The sequence below is a fragment of the Podarcis filfolensis genome (genome assembly GCF_964270895.1).
Source record: "Podarcis filfolensis genome assembly, chromosome: 13".
Taxonomy (NCBI): domain Eukaryota; kingdom Metazoa; phylum Chordata; class Lepidosauria; order Squamata; family Lacertidae; genus Podarcis; species Podarcis filfolensis.
The window spans coordinates 11,395,458-11,419,296 of NC_139615.1; the positions used below are offsets into that span (position 1 = coordinate 11,395,458).

At 39.6% G+C, this 23,839-nt stretch overlaps 1 protein-coding gene across 1 annotated transcript; it reads right to left on the minus strand.

Annotated features, from left to right (window-relative positions):
• Nucleotides 1-556: 556 nt before the first annotated feature.
• LOC310748528 (vomeronasal type-2 receptor 26-like) lies at nucleotides 557-22,021 on the minus strand (the record flags this gene model as incomplete). The annotated part of the gene is made up of 5 exons (XM_083584359.1): nucleotides 557-1,458; nucleotides 3,181-3,307; nucleotides 16,526-17,389; nucleotides 20,041-20,332; nucleotides 21,801-22,021. The coding sequence occupies 5 exons, from the start codon at nucleotides 22,019-22,021 to the stop codon at nucleotides 557-559; spliced, it is 2,406 nt and encodes an 801-aa protein (XP_083440485.1).
• Nucleotides 22,022-23,839: the final 1,818 nt, after the last annotated feature.

Consider the following 23,839-nt stretch of genomic DNA (forward strand, 5'->3'; position numbering starts at 1 on the left):
CTGCAACAGATTCTGTACCATATACAGAACATATGCAACTTTATGGTAATACATTCATCTTAATCATGCTTATGTATTCTAATACAGACTCACATTTTTTCCCCCCATTTGTGACTGATTTGGTTTGGAACTTTTGCTCCCTCAGTTGTCATCAAGCAACAATTGCATGGACAGCATTTCTCCCCCAGACCTAATGCCTAAGAACCATTTATTACTCACAATTATTGCTCAGCTTGCATTTCCCTTCTCTCTCTCTCTCTCTTTCACACACACACACACACACACACACACACAAACACACTCCACAGCAGAAATTTGTTTGGTCAGAAATCATGTCACAGTCAGATTGTGCACTTCTTCAAATTTGTGCAAAAAGTGGACACACATAAATACTGCATGCAAAATATTGTTTTATTTCTGAATATATTTAAAATCCTTAGATATATAATTTCAGCAAAAAGTTGTAAGTGTAGCGCAGTTCCTGGTGGATGACCCAAGTCCTTATTAATGTGTTCCTTTAAGAACCTTAAAATGACACCAGAAACTGTGCCATTATTCAATTATTTCTTCGTTTTAGCTGTTCCCTGTTGTTCAACTCAGGCCTCAAAATAATAATGTAGCATTTTGGAGAAAAGATGCAGCCTAGCAACCCAGCACTGGAGGCCAAGATGGAGAAGATTTCCACAGCTACCATGTATTTTCCCTTGGTGCTCAGGTAGGTTGGAACAAAAGATAGCCAAACACTGCAAAAGACCAGCATGCTGAAAGTGATGAACTTGGCTTCATTGAAACTGTCTGGCAACTTTCTGGCTAGGAAAGCTACACTGAAACTGATGGTTGCCAAAAAGCCCATGTAGCCCAAGACACAGTAGAACATGGAGACTGACCCTTCATTACATTCCACAATGATTTCTCCAGACACTGAGTGCATGTCCTGACCTGGAAATGGGGGAGATGTGGCCAACCAAACAGCACAAATGCCTAGCTGAGTAAGAGAACAGGAAAAGACAATTGAAAGTGCCAACCTTTTCCCCACCCATTTCCGGAAAATGCTTCCTGGTTTGGAGGCCATGAAAACTACAACCACTGTAATGGTTTTGGCCAAAACTGAAGAAATAGCAATGGAGAAGATGATGCCAAATGCTGTTTGTCGGAGCAGGCAGGTCACCTTATTGGGTTGTCCAATGAAGAGCAAAGAGCAGAGAAAGCAAAGAAGGAGAGCGATCAGGAGAATATAGGTAAGGCTTCGGTTGTTGGCTTTGACAATGGGAGTGTCCCTGTGCTTAATGAAGACCGCAAGTACCAGAGCTGTGACCAGGGAAAAGTATAGAGCCAGTGTTGCTAAAGAAATACCCAAATGTTCTTCAAAAGAGAGGAAGGTCTGGACTTTGGTGAGGCAGTGATCCTTTCCCTTATTTGGGTACTGATCTTCTGAGCAGCTGATGCAATAATCCATGTCTAAAAGTGGAAGAAATACCAAATTTAAAACTGATTTGTTTTCTTGAATAAGATACCCCTTTCAAACAGTTCCATATAACTCAATACTTGCAGCCACAAAAGACCCTAACCATATCAGACCCTAACTATACATTCTTTATTAAGCTGTATGGTGGGAATTTAGAGCAGTGTGTAGAACATAACAGGTATTCCAAGTATATTTTCCCCTGGGCTTTTTAAATTTTAACATGTTGAGTCCCCCCCCCCCCCTCAACTTCATTCTATGTCTGTGTGATATTAGTTTTTTTGCTGGTTTTAAATTGTCCAAACTGCTGTTCACCTTATTTTATGAGTTTAGGATTTTATTTTATTTTTGCTAAACAAATTGCTTTTTTTTCCAGAGGGGATTTTAAAATTGACAGAGAATGTATTGGTTACCTCGAAAAGGCTCACCTCTTCCCTCCAATACTAAACATTATGTTTATCAGTCTGGAAGTGAAACAACAAAACCTGAAACTGAGGGTTGTATCCAGTGCTAGTCCTATGCAGAGTAGATGTATTGAAATTCATGCACATGACTACATTATGTTCATCAACTTCTTTAAGTGGATCTACTCGGAGTAGGATTTGGTTGGGTACAGCCCTAAAGCAGTAGTTTCCACAATCTGCTAATCCCCACAGATATGCATAAATTTATTTATTTGTAAATTAAAAGCAAAACAAAAAAGGGGAAAAAATAACCTGATGAGGCTCTGTGGACCTCATGATAGCATTTATAAGAAAGAAAGATGGTGACACATCTGAAGAAGAAAGAAGGGAGGGAGGGAGAAAGAGCTCTACTTGAGCCTCTCACACTGAATAGTATCTTGGAGGCAGTGATGCACCAATATTCATATGGTGTGAGGTTAAAAACCTCTACTCCCTATTCAGTATCAAGAGACTTCACAAGGGAAGAAAGGAGAAAATGTGCATTTTGCCTTTCTTGATCTCCAGAACCTGCATCACTTGTGCTTCACATAAAAGCATAGGAAGGTTTCCAGGAGATGGGAGGGAAAGCTGTGTTTCCCCATTTCTCATAATAAAGATAAAGGGACCCCTGACCATTAGGTCCAGTCATGGCTGACTCTGGGGTTGCGGCGCTCATCTCGCTTTATTGGCTAAGGGAGCCGGCGTACAGCTTCCGGGTCATGTGGCCAGCATGACTAAGCCACTTCTGGCAAACCAGAGCAGCACACGGAAATGCCATTTACCTTCCTGCCGGAGCCGTACCTATTTATCTACTTGCACTTTGATGTGCTTTCGAACTGCTAGGTTGGCAGGAGCAGGGACCGAGCAATGGGAGCTCAGCCCGTCGTGGGGATTCGAACCGCTGACCTTCTGATCGGCAAGTCCTAGGCTCTATGGTTTAACCCACAGCGCCACCTGCGTCCCTATTTCTCATAATAGAAACCCAATAAAACAATTACAAGACTCAGTGGTTGAGCCATGATCAGGAGCACGCTGGGGGTATTCTATACAGATTGCCTTTCTTTTTTATCCAAATGACTGAGCAAAACCATTTAAGATAATTGGAGAATGCGTGATAAACACATTATTTCATTTCTACTTCAGACAGCTACCAAGGAGGCAAAAAGATCATCAAAGACAGGTATTCGTATATCTTTCAGATTATACAACTTGTCACAAGTCACACACAATTGACTATTTGATCAAATCCATATTTCTTAATAATAAATCTCCTACCCTGCTGGTCTGAAATCTTCCCTTCCGGACACGAAGTGCAATCATAGCAACAAAATTTCTCCCCCTCTTTCTTTTTCTTGCTGGTACCAGGAGGACATTTTTCATTACACTGGGAGAAGGGACGTACCTGTTATTGAAGAAAGGAAAATGTTAACTTCAGTTGCATAGACCTCATGGATCTATTCCAGTGAATATAGAAGGCTTAGAGTAAGGTCCATCACTTCACTGCTGTCATCCATCCAGCTTTAAAGTATTGGTGAAATACCCTTTCTCAATTAAATTATTATGTCTTAGATGGCCATTACCCTATATCAGTTTTATGGAAACTGAGACAGACTAACCCAATAAGAAGAAGAATAGATTTATTATGGCCACAGACCAGAAATACAGAAATATACAACAATTAAAAAAAACATATAAATAGGTTAAAATTAAAATCTATAAGCTAAAACACGATAAGTAATGCAGATATAAAACAATTAAAATATACAGGTTAAAGCCTTTTACCACTAATTTAAAATGTGCACGTTAAGACATTGGCCACCAGATTCATTCAGAGCTTGTCTCCTTAGTTTTATAGCAGAAACACAGAATTTAGTCACTTTCACTGTCCTCTATTAGCTATTTTATCTAGTGGTCATCAGATCTGCTTGGGATTCGCTGGATGATTGGGGTGATAAGTATAGAACGGATGTCCTTATAAAAATGGCAATATTGTAGGATGTGAGTAAGAGTTTCAACTTCCTTCAAACCGTATGGGCATATTCACTCTGAGTATGGTTTATAAAATAATAAAACAACAACAACAACAAAGTCATAAGCTTTGTTTTAGAAAGAAAAGCTTACTTGACACCACAGTATGTAGGCTCATTAACTGCAATGGTTAATCATGTAATGCATGAAGAATGACTTTTTATTTTTATGTTCAATATAATGTATCCCAGGCTCCTTAAATGATCATGAACATTGACATGGGGGGGGGGGAATTTAGTCCCTCTGTTGGCTATTCAGAGTGGAGGTATGGCATGTAAATGTAAGCTGGTACATGAAATAAGAGTGAGATATTATCATACTGTTGCTAGCATGGGAGAAGAAGGAGAATCAGGAGGAGGAGGAGAAGGAAGAGAAATAGGATTAAGTCACTTTCAACCTGACTGAAGTTTTCATGCCACTCAATTCTCGTGTCATCAATGGTGAGGTTTATGCCAGATGATACCTGTGGCTCCAACCTTCCCACTTTGACTCTGACATAGGAATTATTTGGGAATGTGATCAAGTTTGTAATATCAAACCCGGCTGCTAACTCTCCATGTTCATTGAACTTAAATTCATCACCAATACTGTTGTTGAAAGAGATCCTCTGAATTAAAGAGAAAATCTAGATGGAAAGAAAAGCAGAATCAAGGAACTGAGAACATAGTAAGACCCTGATTCATCAGACCAATGTTTCTTCTGCTCCAGGATCTTGTTCTCACAGGAGTAAACCAGATGCCAATGCCAAGCTGAAACAGGGCTTCGGCACAGCAGCCGTCTCCCCATTTGTGATGCCCAGCAACTGACTTTGAGAGAACAGTTCTTTTATTTTTAAAGCACTTTTTAAAAAAACAAACAACAAATCATTGCACCATCTTCTTGCAACTGCTACCACTACTAGCACTCCCACAGCCATGAAAGCCTCATAGGAAGACACTATACATATGAGAGTGCCCTCCAATGAGATTTCTAAGAAATGTGGCCTGAACACACACCACGCATAATGATTTTTAGAAAACAGCAAGCAGAGAAACACCCCAAATATTATATTGTATCTCAGTGAAGACGGATCAGACACCATTTCCCGCTTTTAACATTGAGAGTCAATAAGAAGACATTACCTGCCAAGGTTCCACCCTATGAGGGGCCAATCGTCTCCCATCCTCCTTTGCTCTTCTACTGAATCTTGATGAGTATGTAATATGTAAGGCATGTGCCAGAGCATAGACCGCATTATAGATACTGTAGCTGTGGCCAGTCATGCTCATGTCAAAATAAGTTGCAGGAAGGCTGTCTAATCTCTCCTCCCCAGTACAGAGGTCATCAACATAGTCTGTCGAAACAGAACAGCTAAATGCATTCTCCCAGGTATCCTTAATAAAACCATCTCCTTTTGCCTTCAAAGGGTTGATAGTCTGAAGAAATTCTTGGAAGCCTTGAACCTTCTTTGAGTGAATTGCAAAGGAGATGGCACCATGGAGCGTTTGCATTTTAAAATCCCTTTGAACTATATGCAATGTGACATCCATTTGAGCTGTCATAATCCACACTCTCGCTATAGAACTTAACTCATAATCAGCAGCTGTTATAGGAAATAGTGTTTTTACAAATATAATACCTGTCACCCATGCAATGGATGCAGTTTCTCCATATAAAACAATTACGTTGGCTGTGCTCCTCATGAAATCTGGCACAATGTTGAGAAAGAGAGTCACTATTTCCTCCATGCCGATGAAATGCACATTTTTGGGAAAAGTTTCCTGGAATGCTAAACAGATTCCGCTCTGAGAAAGCATGGTCTCAAAGACCTTTGAGAAATGCTCTCCAGCTTCAGTGTCCATTGTCATGAGCCCTACCCAGGTCCATCCAAAATGCACAAGTAACTGGACAAATCCCTCATACTGTAGGATTTCATTGGGGACCATGCGGTAAAAAGCTGGGCAATTGCTTTGATCATTCACAGCTGGTTCAAAGGAGCCATAAGAAAACTAAATGAACAAATGCATATAAATTTACAGACATTTCAGAGAAAGGGGTGGGAGGCTGTCATAGTTTGGAAGGGTTGGAATAACTGCAGCTCGGTGATAAATCAGATACACTGCACAAAAAAATGTGCTACATACAGCCACTGGCTTGTTTGTTACAGATGATGTGCAAGATCTCTAACTCTTTTCCTATAAAGCCACTTTTGGGTGCACTAAACTATATTGAGCTAGATGAACAACTTGTCTCAGCTGGAAGAAGGCAGTTGTTTATGTTCTGGGTAAATAAATTGAACATTTGACAGCTTCATCCCCTGAAGCTGTCGTACTTTGTGAAACAGTTTCTGAAATTAACTACAGTGTTAGTAGTAGTAGTAGTATACCCCATAATTTTTCCCTGATGGGAGGCAGCTTACAGATATAAACAAGAATGACTAGAAACACCGGGGGGAGGGGGAATCATTAAAAACAATACATTAATAGAATAAAAACCATGCATATAATCAGTTTAAGACATATAAATAATTACAATAAAAACAGCACAACACAAGCTCTTTCATTAAAAGCAGTCAGTTCCCCAAACCTGTTGGAACAAGAAGGTCTTCAACTGCTGGCAGAAGGACAATAAGGAGGGACACATTCTGGCTTCTCCAAAGAGGGAGTTCCAGATGGTGCTTTATGGCTTTGGAAACCCCAATATTACCCTGGTGCAGATTACATATTTGTTGTTGTTATCCTTCACCCTCTTTAATAATTAGTAAATTGCAGAAGGAAAGCAGAATGAGTAAGCGGCAGTAAATTATATGTTGGTTATGGAAATTTTCCATAACGAACACCAGCATATCCTACCTGTGGGATCTTGTAAAGACCTAAGATGTCTGCCATTCGTGTGGAGGTGTCAGATTCAAGTCCTCCAATGACTCCTATTAGATTTTTTGGGATGCCACATTGATAGTTAGGGAAAAAACTATGTGATTTGCAGACCATGTCCAGAGTAGTACGGTAGGTTATCCTTGAATTGGAGCAGCTGTCGTAGATGTGAAACCCAAGAGTGACATTGGGCAAGAGTTTTGGATTTCCCATGATCTCATTAATGGCAAACACCGAGGCCATAATATGCTGGTAGAACTTTATACATACACTGCAAATAAAGCAACTAGTTCAAGAGGTTGCTGGCGTTGTCACAAAGAGAAAAATATTATGTTGGGCATTGCACCCACAGAATAAGCAACAATGTTGGGAGATTAATGCTAAGGGATTTTTTTGTCACAAGGCAGATAAACCTATGCACTTGTCAGGCGATTAAACTGATTAATAACATAAAAAACATAAAGAGAACAGAACTCAAAGTGAGACAAAATGACTGACAGAGGCAAAAGCTAATGTTGCCTGGGTGAGGGGTGGGGATACATTAATATCTAAGATACGAATAAATACAATGCTATATGTTCAAATAACTTCAACTAAGAAGCCCATTCAATAGCACATTACTTCCTGAATGAATGCAAATCTGTTTAACTCTTTTTCAGGTATTGTGGGTTTTGCCAGAAATATATCAAATAAACAAATAAATATTCAAGAGGAAATTTATAGGTAATAGCTAGCTTATGCAGAAAAAAGTATGAAATGCAACAAAGAAAACAATTACATTTGATTTTAAAACAGAAGGCATGACTTAGTAGAATCCTATGTTACCTGATTTCCACATGGACCAACATGTTAAATCTGAGAAATAAAATAGATAACTGCAACCTACACCTTCCTTAACCCATTTCTATATGACAATGATGAAAATATGTATAGACCAGCAATGTAACTAGAGTGCAATCAGGCCACAAAACATGGTTGAGTCGATATGTGCATTTTGCCTTTCATTTCAAACAATATTCACATCCATCCATTAATATATGAGATTCTCCCTCCCACAAAACTAAAAGCAGTTTGCCAACTTATATGCATATAGGATCTCTCTGTCTAAAGCAAACAGACAAACAAAGTAAAGCAAGCAGCTTTCATGAAAATGCATTTAAAATTAAAATGGATTCTTACATTGGAAAGTTAACCAGCTCCAATGAAGGGTCTCTGTCAAATAAAATATTGGGGAAAATGTAATGCATCTGAGATACGATCATACCAATTACAAACTCGTTTGGCTGGTACCACTCATGGGGGATTGAGAGGGGGTCCGTCAGGGGACAATTCATAGGGTGCACTGTGCACACCAGGTGAGGAAGCAAGAAGAGCAGCAGTATCAACAACATTGCAGCACCTCAATTTCCTGATGGCAAATTTCCCCTCTAAATATGCATTTTTCCTGGTCCCTCTATGGTGTCGCTATCTGCAAGAGCAAATTTGTTTAAGCAAAATGGTGCAGATTTAATGCGATTCCACCAAAACAGTTCTTATACACCTTTCTCTTAGCCTCAGCTGTGCTATAAAATTTTGCCTTGAATGCTAGATGAAAGGAGATACTCATTTGAAGCCTGACTTATACATAGAAAAAGGGAGACATACGGAGAATGACAGAGCCCTGCCTGCTTTTAGATAATCTTAGCTGCCAATAGAAAACTGTGGTATTTATGAACATGTAATACTTGTTTTTTTCTATTGCAGTCAGGGAAGCCATTGGGGGTTTGTCCAGCTGATTCAGTCATAATAGTATGGATAATTGTAGGGGAAGGTTAACCATTTCTGCAATGATTCTGGGCTCTCTGAGGTTTCATGAGAACCAGAACTGCTGATGAAAACCAATTTGAAATATGTCACCTTATTTCAAAGCTCATTGCATCATAGTAGCTGTCATAGATATGAAAGCCAAGAGAACTACTTTTTTAAAATCTTTATTTGCTGTCCCTCAAGATAATCTGCTACTCTCTAAAGGGATAAGAAATGTTGTAATGTCTGTTGAAACCTTTGTTTATCCCTCATTAGACTGCTGCTCAATGACATTGTTATTTGAATATTTCCCAAATGCGCACAAGATATTTTGAGGGAGAAAGTGTCAATAGAGACTCAGCTGCCCTGTATGTGTTCTATAAGTGTCACTGTCCACACATAGGGAATTGAGGGGCTACAATCTTTATTCCTTAATAGCGTAAAGGTGAATTTAGAGCTTGGATGAATCTTGCAGTGAAAGTTCATTGGTTAGTTTTGTTGTTTCTATTAGCAAGGCAAGAAGATGACCCCAAAGACGGGAATGGGAGAAGTTTTGGTTTTCTTCTGTTGGGGTTAAGCAGCTGGTATATACCTCTGTAAATTTTATGGGGGGTCTTCCAGGGGCATCCCCTAGTATCTGTTTTTATCTGTGCCTAGATTGCACATAGATGCCATTACATACATTTCTTGAAAATATACTACAACCTCTACATAATTGGTCTTAAAAAACAACAACAACAAATATTTCAATCATCTCTAGACCATGTAAACATGAATAGAGATTGAGCCTAAATTAATTATTAAGCAAGTAGGCAAACATTCCAAAGAATTTTATTTGATTGGGATCTGAGAGGAGCTAGGTGAGAATTTTAAAGTGGATTACCAAAGACCACACTTTCCACAGTGCTAAATCTACCAACAGTCACTTCAGAGGAAACAAAAAAAAGGTGGCAAAACAAATAGGACTGATCATTTGATATTTTATTTTTCCCCCTTATTAGTTGTTGCATTTTATTCAGATCATACCTCAGCACAACAAGAAAGCATTTGGATGAAAAGTTGTAATCCAGAAAACAAGCACTGGAGGCAAAGATGAAGAAGATCTCCATGGCCACTATGTACGCATTTTCTCTGGAGCACGATTGTCACAAACACAGAAAAAGACCAATATACAGAAACTGAGAGGCAGTGATCCTTCAGATGTTATTAAATTCCCACTTCCATCATCTTTGAATTTTGGTCATGTTGGCTAAGCCTGATGGGACTTGGAGTCCAACAATATCTAGAGAGCAGCCAAGTTCGCCATGTTTGTCCTAGATAATGACTGCAAATCCAAATTGAGCGATGAGGGCAATGTGTTTAACTTAACAGCACAAATATTGGATGGGAAAAGGTAGTATGACAATAAAAGAAATTGAGCCAGTCTTTATTTGTTTATAGATTGTGAAAGCAAAAAACATCATAAAGGCATTGCACAAAACAAAAGAGACAGCAGTGAAGACAATAATGCGAAAATCTTTTTCAAATGAGGGCCTGTAACCTTTTACTCTGTTCAACAAACATAAAGGAGAAGAGGCGTTTGCTCCTGAGCAGGAACAAAATATATAGCAGATTGTATCAAACTAAGTTTTACTCTTAGTAGATCCATTGACACTAACACACTAAGTTAATGATGTTCACTAATTTCAAGGGGTCTACTCTGATTAGGACTAGCTCTGGATAGAACCTATTTGATTTTTATTGTTTCCTTCTTATTAGCTGTTCCTTTTTGTTCAGTTCAGGCCTCAATATAATAATATAACATTTGGGGGAAAATATGCAGCCTAGTAACCCAGCACTAGAAGCCAAGATGGAGAAGATCTCCACAGCCACCATGTATTTTCCTTTTGTGCTCAAGTAGGTTGGCACAAAGGACAGCCAAACACTGCAAAAAACCAACATGCTGAAGGTGATGAACTTGGCTTCATTAAAACTGTCTGGCAACCTCCTCGCTAGGAAAGCCATGGTGAAGCTGATGGTTGCCATAATTCCCATGTACCCCAGGACACAGTAGAACATGAAAAGTGACCCTTCATTACATTCCACAATGATTTCTCCAGCTAGTGAGTTCATGTCCAAATCTGGGAATGGGGGGAAGGTACATAACCAAATAACACAAATGACAAACTGAGGGAGAGAGCAAGCCAAGACAAGAGAATATGCCAATCTTTTCCCCACCCACTTCCGGAAAATGTTTCCTGGCTGGGAGGCCATAAAAGCCACAATCACTGTAATGGTTTTGGCCAAAACAGAAGAAATAGCAATGGAGAAGATGATGCCAAAAGCTGTTTGTCGCAGGAGACAGGTCCCCTTCTGAGGCTTTCCAATGAAGAGCAAAGCAGAGAGGAAACAAAGAAGGAGAGAAATGAGAAGAAAGTAGGTGAGGCTCCGGTTGTTGGCTTTGACAATGGGAGTGTCCCTTTGCTTAATGAAGATTCCAAGTACCATAGCTGTTATCAGAGAAGAAAGAATAGCCAAAGAAACTAGAGTAATGCCCAAAGGTTCATCAAAAGTGAGGAAGTTGTGCGCCTTGGAGATGCATTTATCTTGTCCCTTGTTTGGAATGTGATCTCCTGGGCAAGTGATACAATAATCCATGTCTAAAAGAAGAACATATGTTTCTTAAACACTCTTCTATTTTCATGAACAATGAGCATCTTTCCTGGAATTAATCTTAATAAGTAGTTATTAGTAATTATTACCAAAACTCTGAACATGGGGCTACCGTCCATTCTATCCTCCTAACCTAATATGCTTATGTAAGGGTTTTGAGGTATTATAAATATTGGCTTCTATTTGAAAAATCACATGATCTACCAAGAACAATTAATTATTTTAGGGATGGGTTGAAATGAAATGGGAAATACAGTAGTGGTTGGCAGGACATCCAGGGACATTGTCCAAAATCTTGGTTGCACTTCTTGCTCTATGTCGTTTTGTTCTTCAAAAATATATTATTAATTCTTTCACATCTTCTCACACTTATCACACCTACAGGATTCTTTGCGTGGTAATATTGCTAGAAATGTTATGTTTATGATGAATGACCTTTATCAGGAGAGAGACAGGGAAAGGTGACCCTGCTTCTCTAACTTGATCTCTCGGTGGCTTTCCATACCATTGTTTTGTGAATATAGATGAACAGAAGCCATGCTATGTAGCAGTGGCTAATAGCTATATAGAGCTATTAAAGATAATAGCTATATAAGGCTTGGGTTGCAGCTTTGGGTGGGAATCAGAATAAAGACACATATCACACATAGTATGGAGTTCCTCTACCCAGATTTACCCAAGGGGATGGTTCTCATTTCTAAATGTAATCAGAGAACAAGTGTGTCATATCTTTGCTATAGTTTTGTTTCTGTATCTTTAATAAAGCTTCATGTTCATTGCCACTACAGTGTATCACTGAATCTCTATAAAACGAAACTCTCCTCTTTGTGAGACCTACAGTCCTGACCTGTCTGAATTGGCCTAGAATGAGCCTTTCATCACAAAACTTTAACCAATACATTTGGCTCAAGCAGGCAATCACTCACAGTTAAGCCCTAAATTTCTCTTCACTTGAACCAACTGCATTTAGGTGAAACTCTGTTTTTGTAGCGTTTCCCTTAACTACTCTGGTGAACGGGGCACGTAACTGAACTGTATCATCCAGGGGAGGACATGCTCAACAACAGCATCAGGAATTCCCCAATTATGAGATTGACTGGATTCTTTGGAGGCAGACAATTCCTGCAGAGGGAGAAAGCCACAGTCTATCTAAGCCTTGTCAATAACTTTGGTGTGGGTATGTGGAGGAACGATTGTAGGCATTAATAACGATACAGGCTAGACATTCTGTCATCAGTAATGACAGATTCAGCTGTCATTTCATTATATCCATGTGTCTTTACAATGTCTAACCTACCTTTCTTATTTGAGAACATCCCTTCTGGACACGGAGCGCAAATGTAGCAGCAAAATTTCTCCCCCTCGATCACTTTCCTGCTGTAACCAGGCAAGCAGTTCTCATTACATAAGGAGAAGGGAGGCACCTGGTCTTAAACAAAGGAGGAATTTAGCATTGAGAAAATGTTTCAGAAATGTTGATTTAGATATTATCAACTATTACACGTCTGATGATATCCAACAATGATATCCAATCCACAATGTGCAATAAAGCCATTTCCCTTCCCCCAGGAAATGAAGTTGTGGACTGGTCATGAGCCCACCCCGTGGGGGGGCAGGGCTGGCCCCCGCATCACAGGGAGTCCCTGGCTGCTTCACTCCTTGGACCAACCAATCCGGTTGGCTGGGGGGGCATGGCTTATGCCATTTAAGCTGCTCACGGTGGGAACTCGGCCCCTTTTGGTTCACGCTCGCACAGTTCTCCCTTCCTCCCTCCCTCCCTCCCTATAGTTAGTCTCTTAATCCTTTGTTGAAGGGGCCTGGTAGGATTTTTTTCCACTTGGAAAATTGGCACCAGCCACTTGGTTTTTCGCCTACCTCGTAGCAAATCGTCACAACTTTGTAAGGTTTGGCGGTTAGGTACTGGAGTATTCGGTTGGAGGTGAATGGACGTAGTGGCCCTCACCTATCCCTCCTATTTCAAGGGTATTCTGTTAAAGGAATCTGGGGGGGCGTGGCCCCATCCGAAACCCAGACGGGGGCTAGGGCCATGGCATGACCCCTATCGGTGACCCTGGCGGAGTTCCTAGTTGATGTGCATCAACAGGTCTCCCTCTACTGGTGGTTAACCCTTCTGAGACTTCCTGCAGGTGGGCAGGAGTTAGATATAGTCGGTTTGGTTCCAGTGCCCAAGCCAATACCACTCACATTCTGTAACCAATAAAATTGTGACCATTTTTAGCCCATTAACCTAAAATACTGACATCTAGTGTCTTTATTCCAACAATGGGGTGGCTTTGGGGCCTTGCCACGCAAATACATATGCAAAAACAGATGGTGTATACAGTAGGGGTCTACTGTATACCCCATCTGTTTTTGCATTTGTGGTGGACATGTAAGGCCTTCTGGGAGATGGTAAATAATGAAATAATAATTAAAAAATATTTCAAAGGTCTTTTATAAAAATACCAGAAGGCTTTCTTTTAGGAATAAATGAGTCAGATGCCCCCAGAGATCAAAGGAATCTGTTTCTCTATACAACTGTGACAGCCCAAATGGTATATGCCCAGAAATGGAGGGAGGGAGCAGTGCCAACGAAGGAGGAGTGGCAGACAAAAATGATGGAATATGCAGAATTGGCATGCCTAACTAGCAGAATAAGAGATCAAGAGGAAAGGGTATTTCAGGAAGATTTGAAAATGTTTATAGAATTTTTGAAGAATCATTGTAAACAAGTTAAAAAAATTAGCAGGATTAGAGTGAATTAAGAAGTAAAAATTACACTGAGACAAAAGGAAAAAGGGGTAATCAGAAGGAACCATGGAAGGTTGGAAGGGAAGTCAATGTATAATTTAATATTTTGCTTTGTATATGTGATTGTGTGTGTGCATTTTCTATGTGTGGTGAGAATTATCCATCTAGCTCAGGCATCCCCAACCTTCGGCCCTCCAGATGTTTTGGACTACAATTCCCATCTTCCCTGACCGCTGGTCCTGTTAGCTAGGGATCATGGGAGTTGTAGGCCAAAACATCGGGAGGGCCGCATGATGGGGATGCCTGATCTCGCTAAACAACTGTAGAGATAAAAATCCCTAAGCACAGCATAATGGGCATTATCCCTTTTCTTAGTAAGCAGGGTAGATTACAACAATTTAAAACTGATTTCAGCCACATATATAGGGTGTGTTCTGAAAAAAATGATCTGGCTACTGCCTTTTGTACTAGATGAAGTTTCCAAGTCATCTTCAAGGGCAGCTGCACATAGAATGCACTGCAATGATTCCATATGGAAATCAGCAGGTCATGAAATGCCATGGCCAAGTCATCTCTATCCCAAAGAGGCCTTAGCTGGTGAAGCTAGATGAAGCTAGAAATAGGCACTTCTATGCACTGAGGCCACTAGGGCCACAAGTGACAATGTTGTATCTGGGGCTACCCACAATCTACAAACTGTGATGGGAAGTTTTGCTTCTGCACATGACTAGAATGTTCAGTTCACATTGAGTTCACATTGAGTTCATGAAAACATCGTACCCTGACCTGTTCTTACTGCATGGTTAACCACATCTACGGAATGTAATAGTTATGTTCTTTTAAGCCTTGCTATATCAATCACTAGTAATAGTTTAAGTCTTGCTATATCAATCACTAGTAATAGTTTAACAAGGAGGTTTTCACGCCTGTCCAGTTCTGTGTTCCCTTTCCCAACCTTTAACCTATTGGTGATTAATGCTTATATGCAACCTTTGCATTGTATTTGTGTTAACCAATCAGCAACAAGCACATATGTGGCAATGCTGTAATATTCAATAAAAGGGACTCTCTGAGACATGCTTGAGAGATGCCTCCCATATGACACTGGTCACTCGTCTGTCGTTTATTTCAACCCAACAAAACTGGCTCCTTCCAGGGGAGCGCAAGCCTACCAAAAAAGAGGCCATCTTCCCATTTCTAGAACTCAACCTGGAATACATAACTCCTCTGCCTTTTCAGCTTACAGTAAGAATCAATGACACATTGCATGAAGAGTCTCTCCATTGGTTGCCTTAAATATACAGTGGTATCTCAGTTTACAAACTTAATCCATTCCGGAAGTCTGTTCTTAAACCGAAACTGTTCTTAAACTGAGGTACGCTTTTCCTAATGAGGCCTCCTGCCACCGGTGCCCTTCCACCATTCGGCTTCTGTTCTTAGGCTGAGGTAAAGTTTGCAAACTGGGACGCTACTTCCGGTTTTACGGAGTTTGCAAACCAAATAGTTCATAAACAGGGCTGTTCTTAAACTGAGGTACCACTGTACTGACTAACCACTCAGTGTATAATCATAAATCCCGTTCACCTGAGTCAAATCTCTGTGCCATTCCATTTTCTCTTCATTAATGGATAATACAGCTCTTTTAAAATCTTGAGGATCTAGTCTTCCCACTTTGACTCTGGCATAGGAGTTATTTGGGAAAGTGGCCAAGCTTGTAATATCGAACCCAGATGATAATTCTCCATCTTTGTTAAACATGATTTCATCTGCAGCACTGTTGTTGAATGAGATCCTCTGAAGCCATGAATGGAGCTACAGGAAGAAAGAGAATAGAATAGCATTTTAAATATTGAAATATTCTCACTGAGAATATACTTTTTCTATAGATTTTACATTAAGAAAGCAATTTCCAGACACTATAACTGTTATGTGAAGAAAAAAAAATTAGATTCCATCTTTACAAAATAGTATGGCTTATAATGAGTAGATTGAATATGGTAGACCCAAGCTGACAGATAAAACATAGAACATGGAGATATCTATCAGGAGCCATACAAGCACAATTCAATAAAATTCATTTTAATACATTTGCAGAATATCAATTGTTCAAGACTATTTTGATTCAAATAGTCAATGAATGAAGTTCAGTGTTTCTGAATAATCTGAATAATCACAAATGGGTTGCTTTCCCTTTCACAGATATTTGTAGATGGTACTTTCTACGTGCCCCAACGTGGCGATAATTGGATTTCATAGCTTCATTTGTAGCATAAAGGATAGCCAACATTGTTTAAACATATCTAATTTCCATCTGTACATTGTCAACAATTATATGACACTTTTGGATAAATATTTACAATCTTAGTAAGAGTGCACTGTAATTTTTAATAGAATTATAGAAGATTGTGTCTCTTAAGCTTGCTTTGCAGTGAAAAGAATTTAAAAGATTCACAAGAAGAGGGCGGAGTCCCCATTTTCTGCTAGGCATAATGGCAATTGAACATCTCACATCTGTAATATACATTAGACCTTTGACAGCGAGGAGCTATTACCTGCCAAGGTTCCACATTCAGGAGATCTAGTCCACCCTTATTCTTCATTGTTTTGTGTTTGGATTTAGATGTAGAAATTCTATGTAAGGCATGTGCCACAGCATACACAGAATTATAGATACTGTAGCTGTGGCCTGTCATGCTCATTTCAAAAAAAGGTCCAGGAAGGCTTTCCAATCTCTCTTCTCCAGTACAGGATTCATCAAAATCTTTCAAGAAACAATCAAATGCTTGTTCCCAGAAATCTTTGATAAAGCCATCTTCTGTTGAATTGGAAGGGTTTATAAACTGAATAAAATTTTGGAAGCCAAGATGTTCATTTGAGTGAACTGTAAATGAAATTGCTCCATGAAACATTTGAACATCCCACGTCCTTTGCAATGAAAAGAATGCAAAATCAATTTGAGCTGTTGTAATCCACACCTTTCCAGGAATCATATATTCTTCATATTGAAGATCGCTTAAAGGCAATAACTTTTTCCACCACAGAATGGCTGCCAGCCACCTAATGATGGCTGTTTTACCATATATAAGCACTGCATTGGCTTTGGTTTTTCTGTAACCTTTAATGCTATTCAAAATGTAATCATTCATTTCAGCAAGGTTGTGGAAACGCATTTCATCTGGAGCTCTGTTGGTGAAAGCTGAACAGATCCCACTCTGAGAAAACATGGGCTCCATAGTCTTCAGGAAATGCTCTCCATTGTCGTCATCCAAAATCATGATTCCAACCCATTTCCATCCAAAATGCAGAAGTAAATGAATAATTCCCTGGTACTGAAGCTCTTCATTAGGGACCATGCGGTAAAAAGAAGGAAGATCAGTTTGCTCATTCACGACTCGTTGGAATGAGCCATACGAAAACTAAAATTTTAAAAAAGGAGACATTTCAAGGAAGGGTCATACTTAGACTATAATCCTATATATCCTATATATATATTATCTTCAATTAAGTCCAATTGATATAATAAGGTTTCTTACTAAGTAGACCTGGGACTCAGCTAGATTGTTGTTGTGGGGTTTTTTGTGGGTTTTTAAATGTTTTATATGTGTTGTATATGCAATGTAACACTGTGGCACCAGATTGTGCTGTGGAGTCTCATCTTTCCCTACCAGATTTCCCTGTATGAACTTGCAACACGTTTAACTGAATCACTTCTTTGACATGTCTAGATCCAGCCTTGGATAGCTTTATTTATTTATTTCTTTATTGAGTGAGTGAGTGAGTTATTACTTATGGCCCATTAGCAGTAGGAATCCACGATGGGTTCGAGTTTTAGACACAATTTGTCTGTACCAACATACCGGCGCCTTTTCCCCAAAGCCAGATTAAATGTATTTCAATCAGAAGTGTTAAACGGCAGACTGAGAGGTATTCCTTATCAAAATAAGGATCTGTGTGTGCTCTCCGGATGTTGACTGTATGAGGCATATTTTATTGCTTTGAGGACAATATGATCAAGCGAGGGAACTATTGATTAAGCCGCTACTGGCAAATTGGCGGGGTCAATCTGAAGCCTACAATATCAAATATATTCTGGACGACAAGTCCAACGATATCACAGTGGCCATGGCAAAGTTTCTTTCAGTACTCATACGAATCAAAGATCAACTAAACAAATAACACTTCGGTCTCCCTTCCCTGGGGGGTTGTCTATATGAGTCTGTATTTTATTCTGTATCTATGTTATGGGTCGTTGGACTGCAATAAAGATTATTATTATTATTTAAGCTGCAATCCTCTGCAAGCATGTACTAGTGTAGCCTCTGTTGAACAGTGAGATTTATTTCCAAGTAAATAGGGTTGCAATGTTAATTTCTATCCTGCCTTTTGATTGAAAAGTATCACAAAGGTAGCCTGCAAAGAATTATCAAGTGCAATTAAACACCCTTTTGCATTTATTCTCATAGTGGAATGAAGAGATTTTGCCATTTATTTATTTTTGTAATCCTGTTCCCTACTACATCTTAAAATTAACAATGTTTAATAAATTCCCACACAAAATAACCCGTAGGTAAAAATGAGATAAAACCAAAATATTACTGTTTCTTACATGTAAAACTGAGTAGCATTTTAAAATATAAAGTCAGATTTCCAAAATAGTCATATAAGTTTTTAACCTAATAATTGGTAGAATTGCTATAGCATCAAGATGGATATTCAGCTGCTGTTGGAAAATAATGTGAAAGTGTTATCAAAAATGTACAAACTACTTTTAGAATGGCATACAAAAGATGAAGATGTTAAGGCATTGATGATACATTGGACTAGAGAGTTTGAGGGAAATATCCAACTTTCATCCTGGGGAAAGTTATGGAAAGAGGAAATAAGATTTGCTGCATGCTGTTTGTTGAAAGAAAATTATATGAAAATGATGTATCGTTGGTATCTAACACTGAGTAAAATTGTGAAAATGTACAAAACAAGTTCAAAATTATGTTGGAAATGTAAAGAGAAAGAGGGGACTTTTTAACATATGTGGTGGACATGTACATCAGTAAAGGCTTTCTGGGATATATAATGAGTTAAAAAAATACATTTGTCAAAAAACCAGAATCCTTTTTACTAGGTATGATAGGTGAAGATTTTCCAAGAGACGATAAAAGACTTTTTATGTATGCAGCGATAGCAGCGAGAATGCTACTAGCCCAGAACTGGAAGGAAGGAAAAGTACCAAGAAAAGAAGAATGGCAGATGAAAATGATGGAGTTTGCGTAAATGGCGAATGATGGGGAAGATCCAAAACCAGGAAGATCAAGTATTTTCTAAAGATTGGAGTAAATTTGTAATTTATTTAAAAGACCACTGTACACAGTTAAAATCTTATAATCTGGAACTTGTAATGTGGAATTATTTATGGTAATTATGTTTATATAATAGATGGATAAACTTAAATCTAAATATGGAACGCTTGGAGAGAGGGAAAGAGGTCTGAAGGTTCAAAAGAACCCTGTATTTTAATGTTTGAAACGGTTTTGTTTTATATGTATAAAATGATTAGAAACTCAATAAAAACATTATTCAGCTGCATTAATATATCCTTAAATGACTTAACATATCAATAAAACATTCTTAAAAGAACCATGATTAAACACATTTTAACTGAAATTAACAAACGTGAAAGTTCAACAAGACCATATAATAATTCAGTACACCCTTTTTCTTCTTCCTCATCTCAAAAGTGCTTCTGAATTGGATAGTTTTAAAACTATTATTTAAAAAAGAACAGAGGAGAGATAGGCTGACTGACGATGGGCTAGCTGTACTTCGCTGTGATGGGAATTCCAAAGACTTGAAGGCCTACATGTTATCAACCCTCATATAATTTAAAGTGAGGGAGTTTCAGATGCATCCACAAACTATAGAATAGACTTTTCATATCCATGTGTTTCATCCTATCTTTCCCCAATCAAAAATTTTAATCTTGAAATTGCTATCTGGAAGAGGAAAGAAGAAAGAAGAGCAGATGCATGAGATTAGAGAAGATCCCATAGACCCAACCCATGAATCCTACCTGTGGAATCTTGTACAGGCCTAAGATGTCTGACATGTGTGAAGAGGTATCGGAATCCAGACCGCCAATGACTCCCATTAAATTCCCCTGCCTGCCACATTTGTAGTTAGGGACAAACCTACGTGACTGGAAGAGCAGGCCCAACGTGGTACGATATGTTATCCCTGCATCATAGTAGCTGTCGTAAATATGGAATCCGATAGTGATATTTGGCAAAAGCTTGGGGTTCTTACTGATTTCCTGGACGGCAAACACCAAAGCCAGGATGTGCTGATAGAATTTTGTCACCACGCTGCAAGAAGAATAGGATGTTTCATTGTAGAATTCTGAAATGCCTGAACAGTGCATGAAATTGTGCTCCCCCCCCCCCCCCAGATCTACAGGTCTGCTCTGCTTTAAAATAGATTACGTTGCCTGGGATAGGGACATAACTGAGCAAACATAATTCCTTTTGCAATGCCTAATTACTCCTTTACATTCAATTGGGCGTCACTTTGCTGGCAACCTTCTCCAAATCAATTACGAAATGCAATTAAGGAAGTTGGGAGCTGCCATTTCCAGTTACAAAAATGAAGACTACCTTACACAATGCCACCCCATGACCCACCTGGCCACACCTTTTCAAGTACAGCTATAAGGAACCGTCCCCCATATACCTGTGATGTAAAGCACATTTTTCCACAGTACTGTTGCCTTTGGGATACAGTATGTGAATAGTGCTTTAGGGACATTTCTTTTTTTCTTTTTTCCCAATTCATCTTTATTGGTTTCTTTTAACAAACGTTCATGAAATCACTTTGTAACATCTAAGTTTTCCTGTTACAGTTGTACCTCGGGTTACAAATGCTTCGGGTTACAAATGCTTCAGGTTACAGACTCTGTTAACCCTGACGTAGTACCTCAGGTTAAGAACTTTACCTCAGGATGAGAACAGAAATCATGCAGTGGCAGCGGGAAGCCCCATTAGCTAAAGTGGTACCTCAAGTTAAGAACAGTTTCAGGTTAAGAACGGACCTCCAGAATGTATTAAGTACTTAACCAGAGGTACCACTCTACTAAACATGTGATTCTAAAACATAATAAAGAAAACAAAAATATGCACTTAATCATTTAATTCATTTGTACTCCATTTGCACTTGACTTCCCTTCCCTTCCCTTCTTACTTGGATCCTCTATTTATTTATTTTTAGTTGAATGCCCAACATAACATATCTATATATTTGGTAACCTACTTTTCCTCTATATTTTAATAATTTTTCTTACATGAGTTATTCTAAACCAGTCAAAAAATTTAATTCTCCACAACGGTCTTTTTGATACTGTTTAAATATATTCCAATCATTTCTGAATTTTTGTTCCGTTGGATCTCTTATCTGCCCTGTCAGTTTATCCATCTTGGCGTACTCCATCAATTTAATCAGCCAATATTTCTTTGTCAGTAAGATCTCCCCTTTCCAATTCTGAGCGATCTAAACTCTTGCTGCACACATGAACACTTTCTTTAGGTCTCTTGGAATCTCACTCCCAATAATCCCTAAAAGGAATGCTTCGGGCTTTTTGGGAAATGAAGTGTTGAACATCTTTTTAAATTCATTATAATTAAGCTTTAGGAACATTTCATTGTCTGCATGAACAATGGTTTCTTGCCAATATGCACACATTTATTCACTCACTCACTCATGGGTCAGCAGTCATGAAAACAGAAGGAATTACCAAAGTATAGAGAAAGTTCAAATCTAGGGGGCGGAATCATATCTTACAGTGGAACATCAATCTGCTCCTGAGATGGGGGTTTCATGAAGTCAACACCGGGTACAAGATAATAGATATAAGACACAATCCCACCAATTAGAATTTCCCCTGGCTGGTGCCACTCATGTGGAACATGAACAAGATCATTCGCAGCACACATAACATTGTGTGCTTTGCAGACCACGTGAGGAAACACCACCACAAGAACCATGAACACCACAGTCACCATCCTTCTGATGTCAAAGCTGCATAGTTGATTTCCAAATGGTTCTCCATAAACTATTCAATAAATTCAATTCATCCTACTTTAAAGAATGCACTTCAAATTTTAGCTGACTGCCAGCCAATGCACTAGTTAAAGAGACTTGTGTCTACTTTTAGATTTACAATCTAAATGATTTCTAAGGCATTTCTGTATTTTAAGAACAGTATCTGAATGCTTGACTGATCTATACAGTGAAAGGGGGAAACTGACAGAGTTTGAAATGACATGGCCCTGCCTGCCCTTAGTCCCTACACTTGGGTGTATCTAGCTCAGTGGGGCTTTATATTATTTCACTCACTTGCTTGTTTATTTCCCTCCCCCCCTTCATGCCTCTGGGAGGAAATAATGACTGTAAGTTTGATAATTATAGAAGAGATAATAACTGTTGCAGAGTTTTGGGGCTTGGCATTGCATCAGTAGTTACAGGGTTGCACTTAGAGGCCGCCCCAAGCCCTTCCCCTGCAAATAACTTCACACAGACACATAATTTTAGTTTAAGTTATTAGGCAATAATTTAGGCCACAACTTTATTGATTACAGCAAAAGTGAGCGGTATTGGCTTAGGCATTGGGAACAGACTGTAACTGACTCCTGCCTCGCTGGCTGGTAGTCTGAAAGGGTAAACACCAAACGAGGGAGCAACATCGATGATGACCGACTGAAGTTCCTGTGGTCCTGGCATGGCCCTAGCCTCTCAAGCAGACTTCGGACAAGATCCAGGACCCCCAGATGCCTTTACCAGAATACCCTATTTCTGGAGGGGCAGGTGATGGCCGCACCTCCCCTCCCCACACATTGCTGATCCAATGCCTAACCGCCAAACCTTACAAAGTTGTGATGATTGCTAAAGAGGTAGGCGAAAACCAAGTGGCTACAGCCAATCTGCCAAGTGGAAAAATTCCTACCCAGTCCCCCTTCCAAAACAGGTGACCCAATCTGAAGCAAGGCCAAAGAGCACAACCTAAAATTAGGGAGGGAGGGTGTTCGGCAGCGCGAAGCAAGTGCCCCCAATTACATTGCGCTGCCACTTTAATACACCCCGGGAATCACACCATACATCCAGATTGGCCCAAACAGCCAGGCGTGATCCCAGGGCCCAACTGTTAAGGCTTGGGCCATGCCCAACAAGAACTCACCCTGTGGGGGTGCCTTAGGGGCCCGAGCGCAACCAGGACCCACGTTAAGGAGGATCCCATTTACTGTATCAATGGCTGACATAACCATGTTTGTGAAATGTCAACATAACTTTCTGCTGCTCCACAGTGAGACTACCCACTGTGGTCACCACAGTGGTGGTGAGCTCTGAATGATAAACTTAGACAGAAAGCACCCTTGCTTAGAACAGAAATGGCAATATTATGATGGGCATTCTCATACCCCCAATCCCATGTCCAGTCCAAAATCCCTCTCCACTTTACTGCTTGGATTGTTGCATGCAGATGTGAGAGGAAGTGCATTTGTTTGTCCAAGTCCTTGTTCAGTTGACTGGTTACCACAACCAATGTACAAAATAGGATGTTCTTGCAGACTGGGTATTGCTTTAAAGTTAATGGGGAAAGCTGTTTGGTCAAAATAAACTAATATAAGCATTAGCACCCCAATCCCCTGAACATTTAGCTAGGTAAAGGGACCCCTGACCATTAGGTCCAGTCATGGCCGACTCTGGGGTTGCGGCTCTCATCTTGCTTTATTGGCCGAGGGAGCTGAAGTATAGCTTCCAGGTCATGTGGCCAGCATGACTAAGCCGCTTCTGGTGAACCAGAGCAGCGCACAGAAACACCA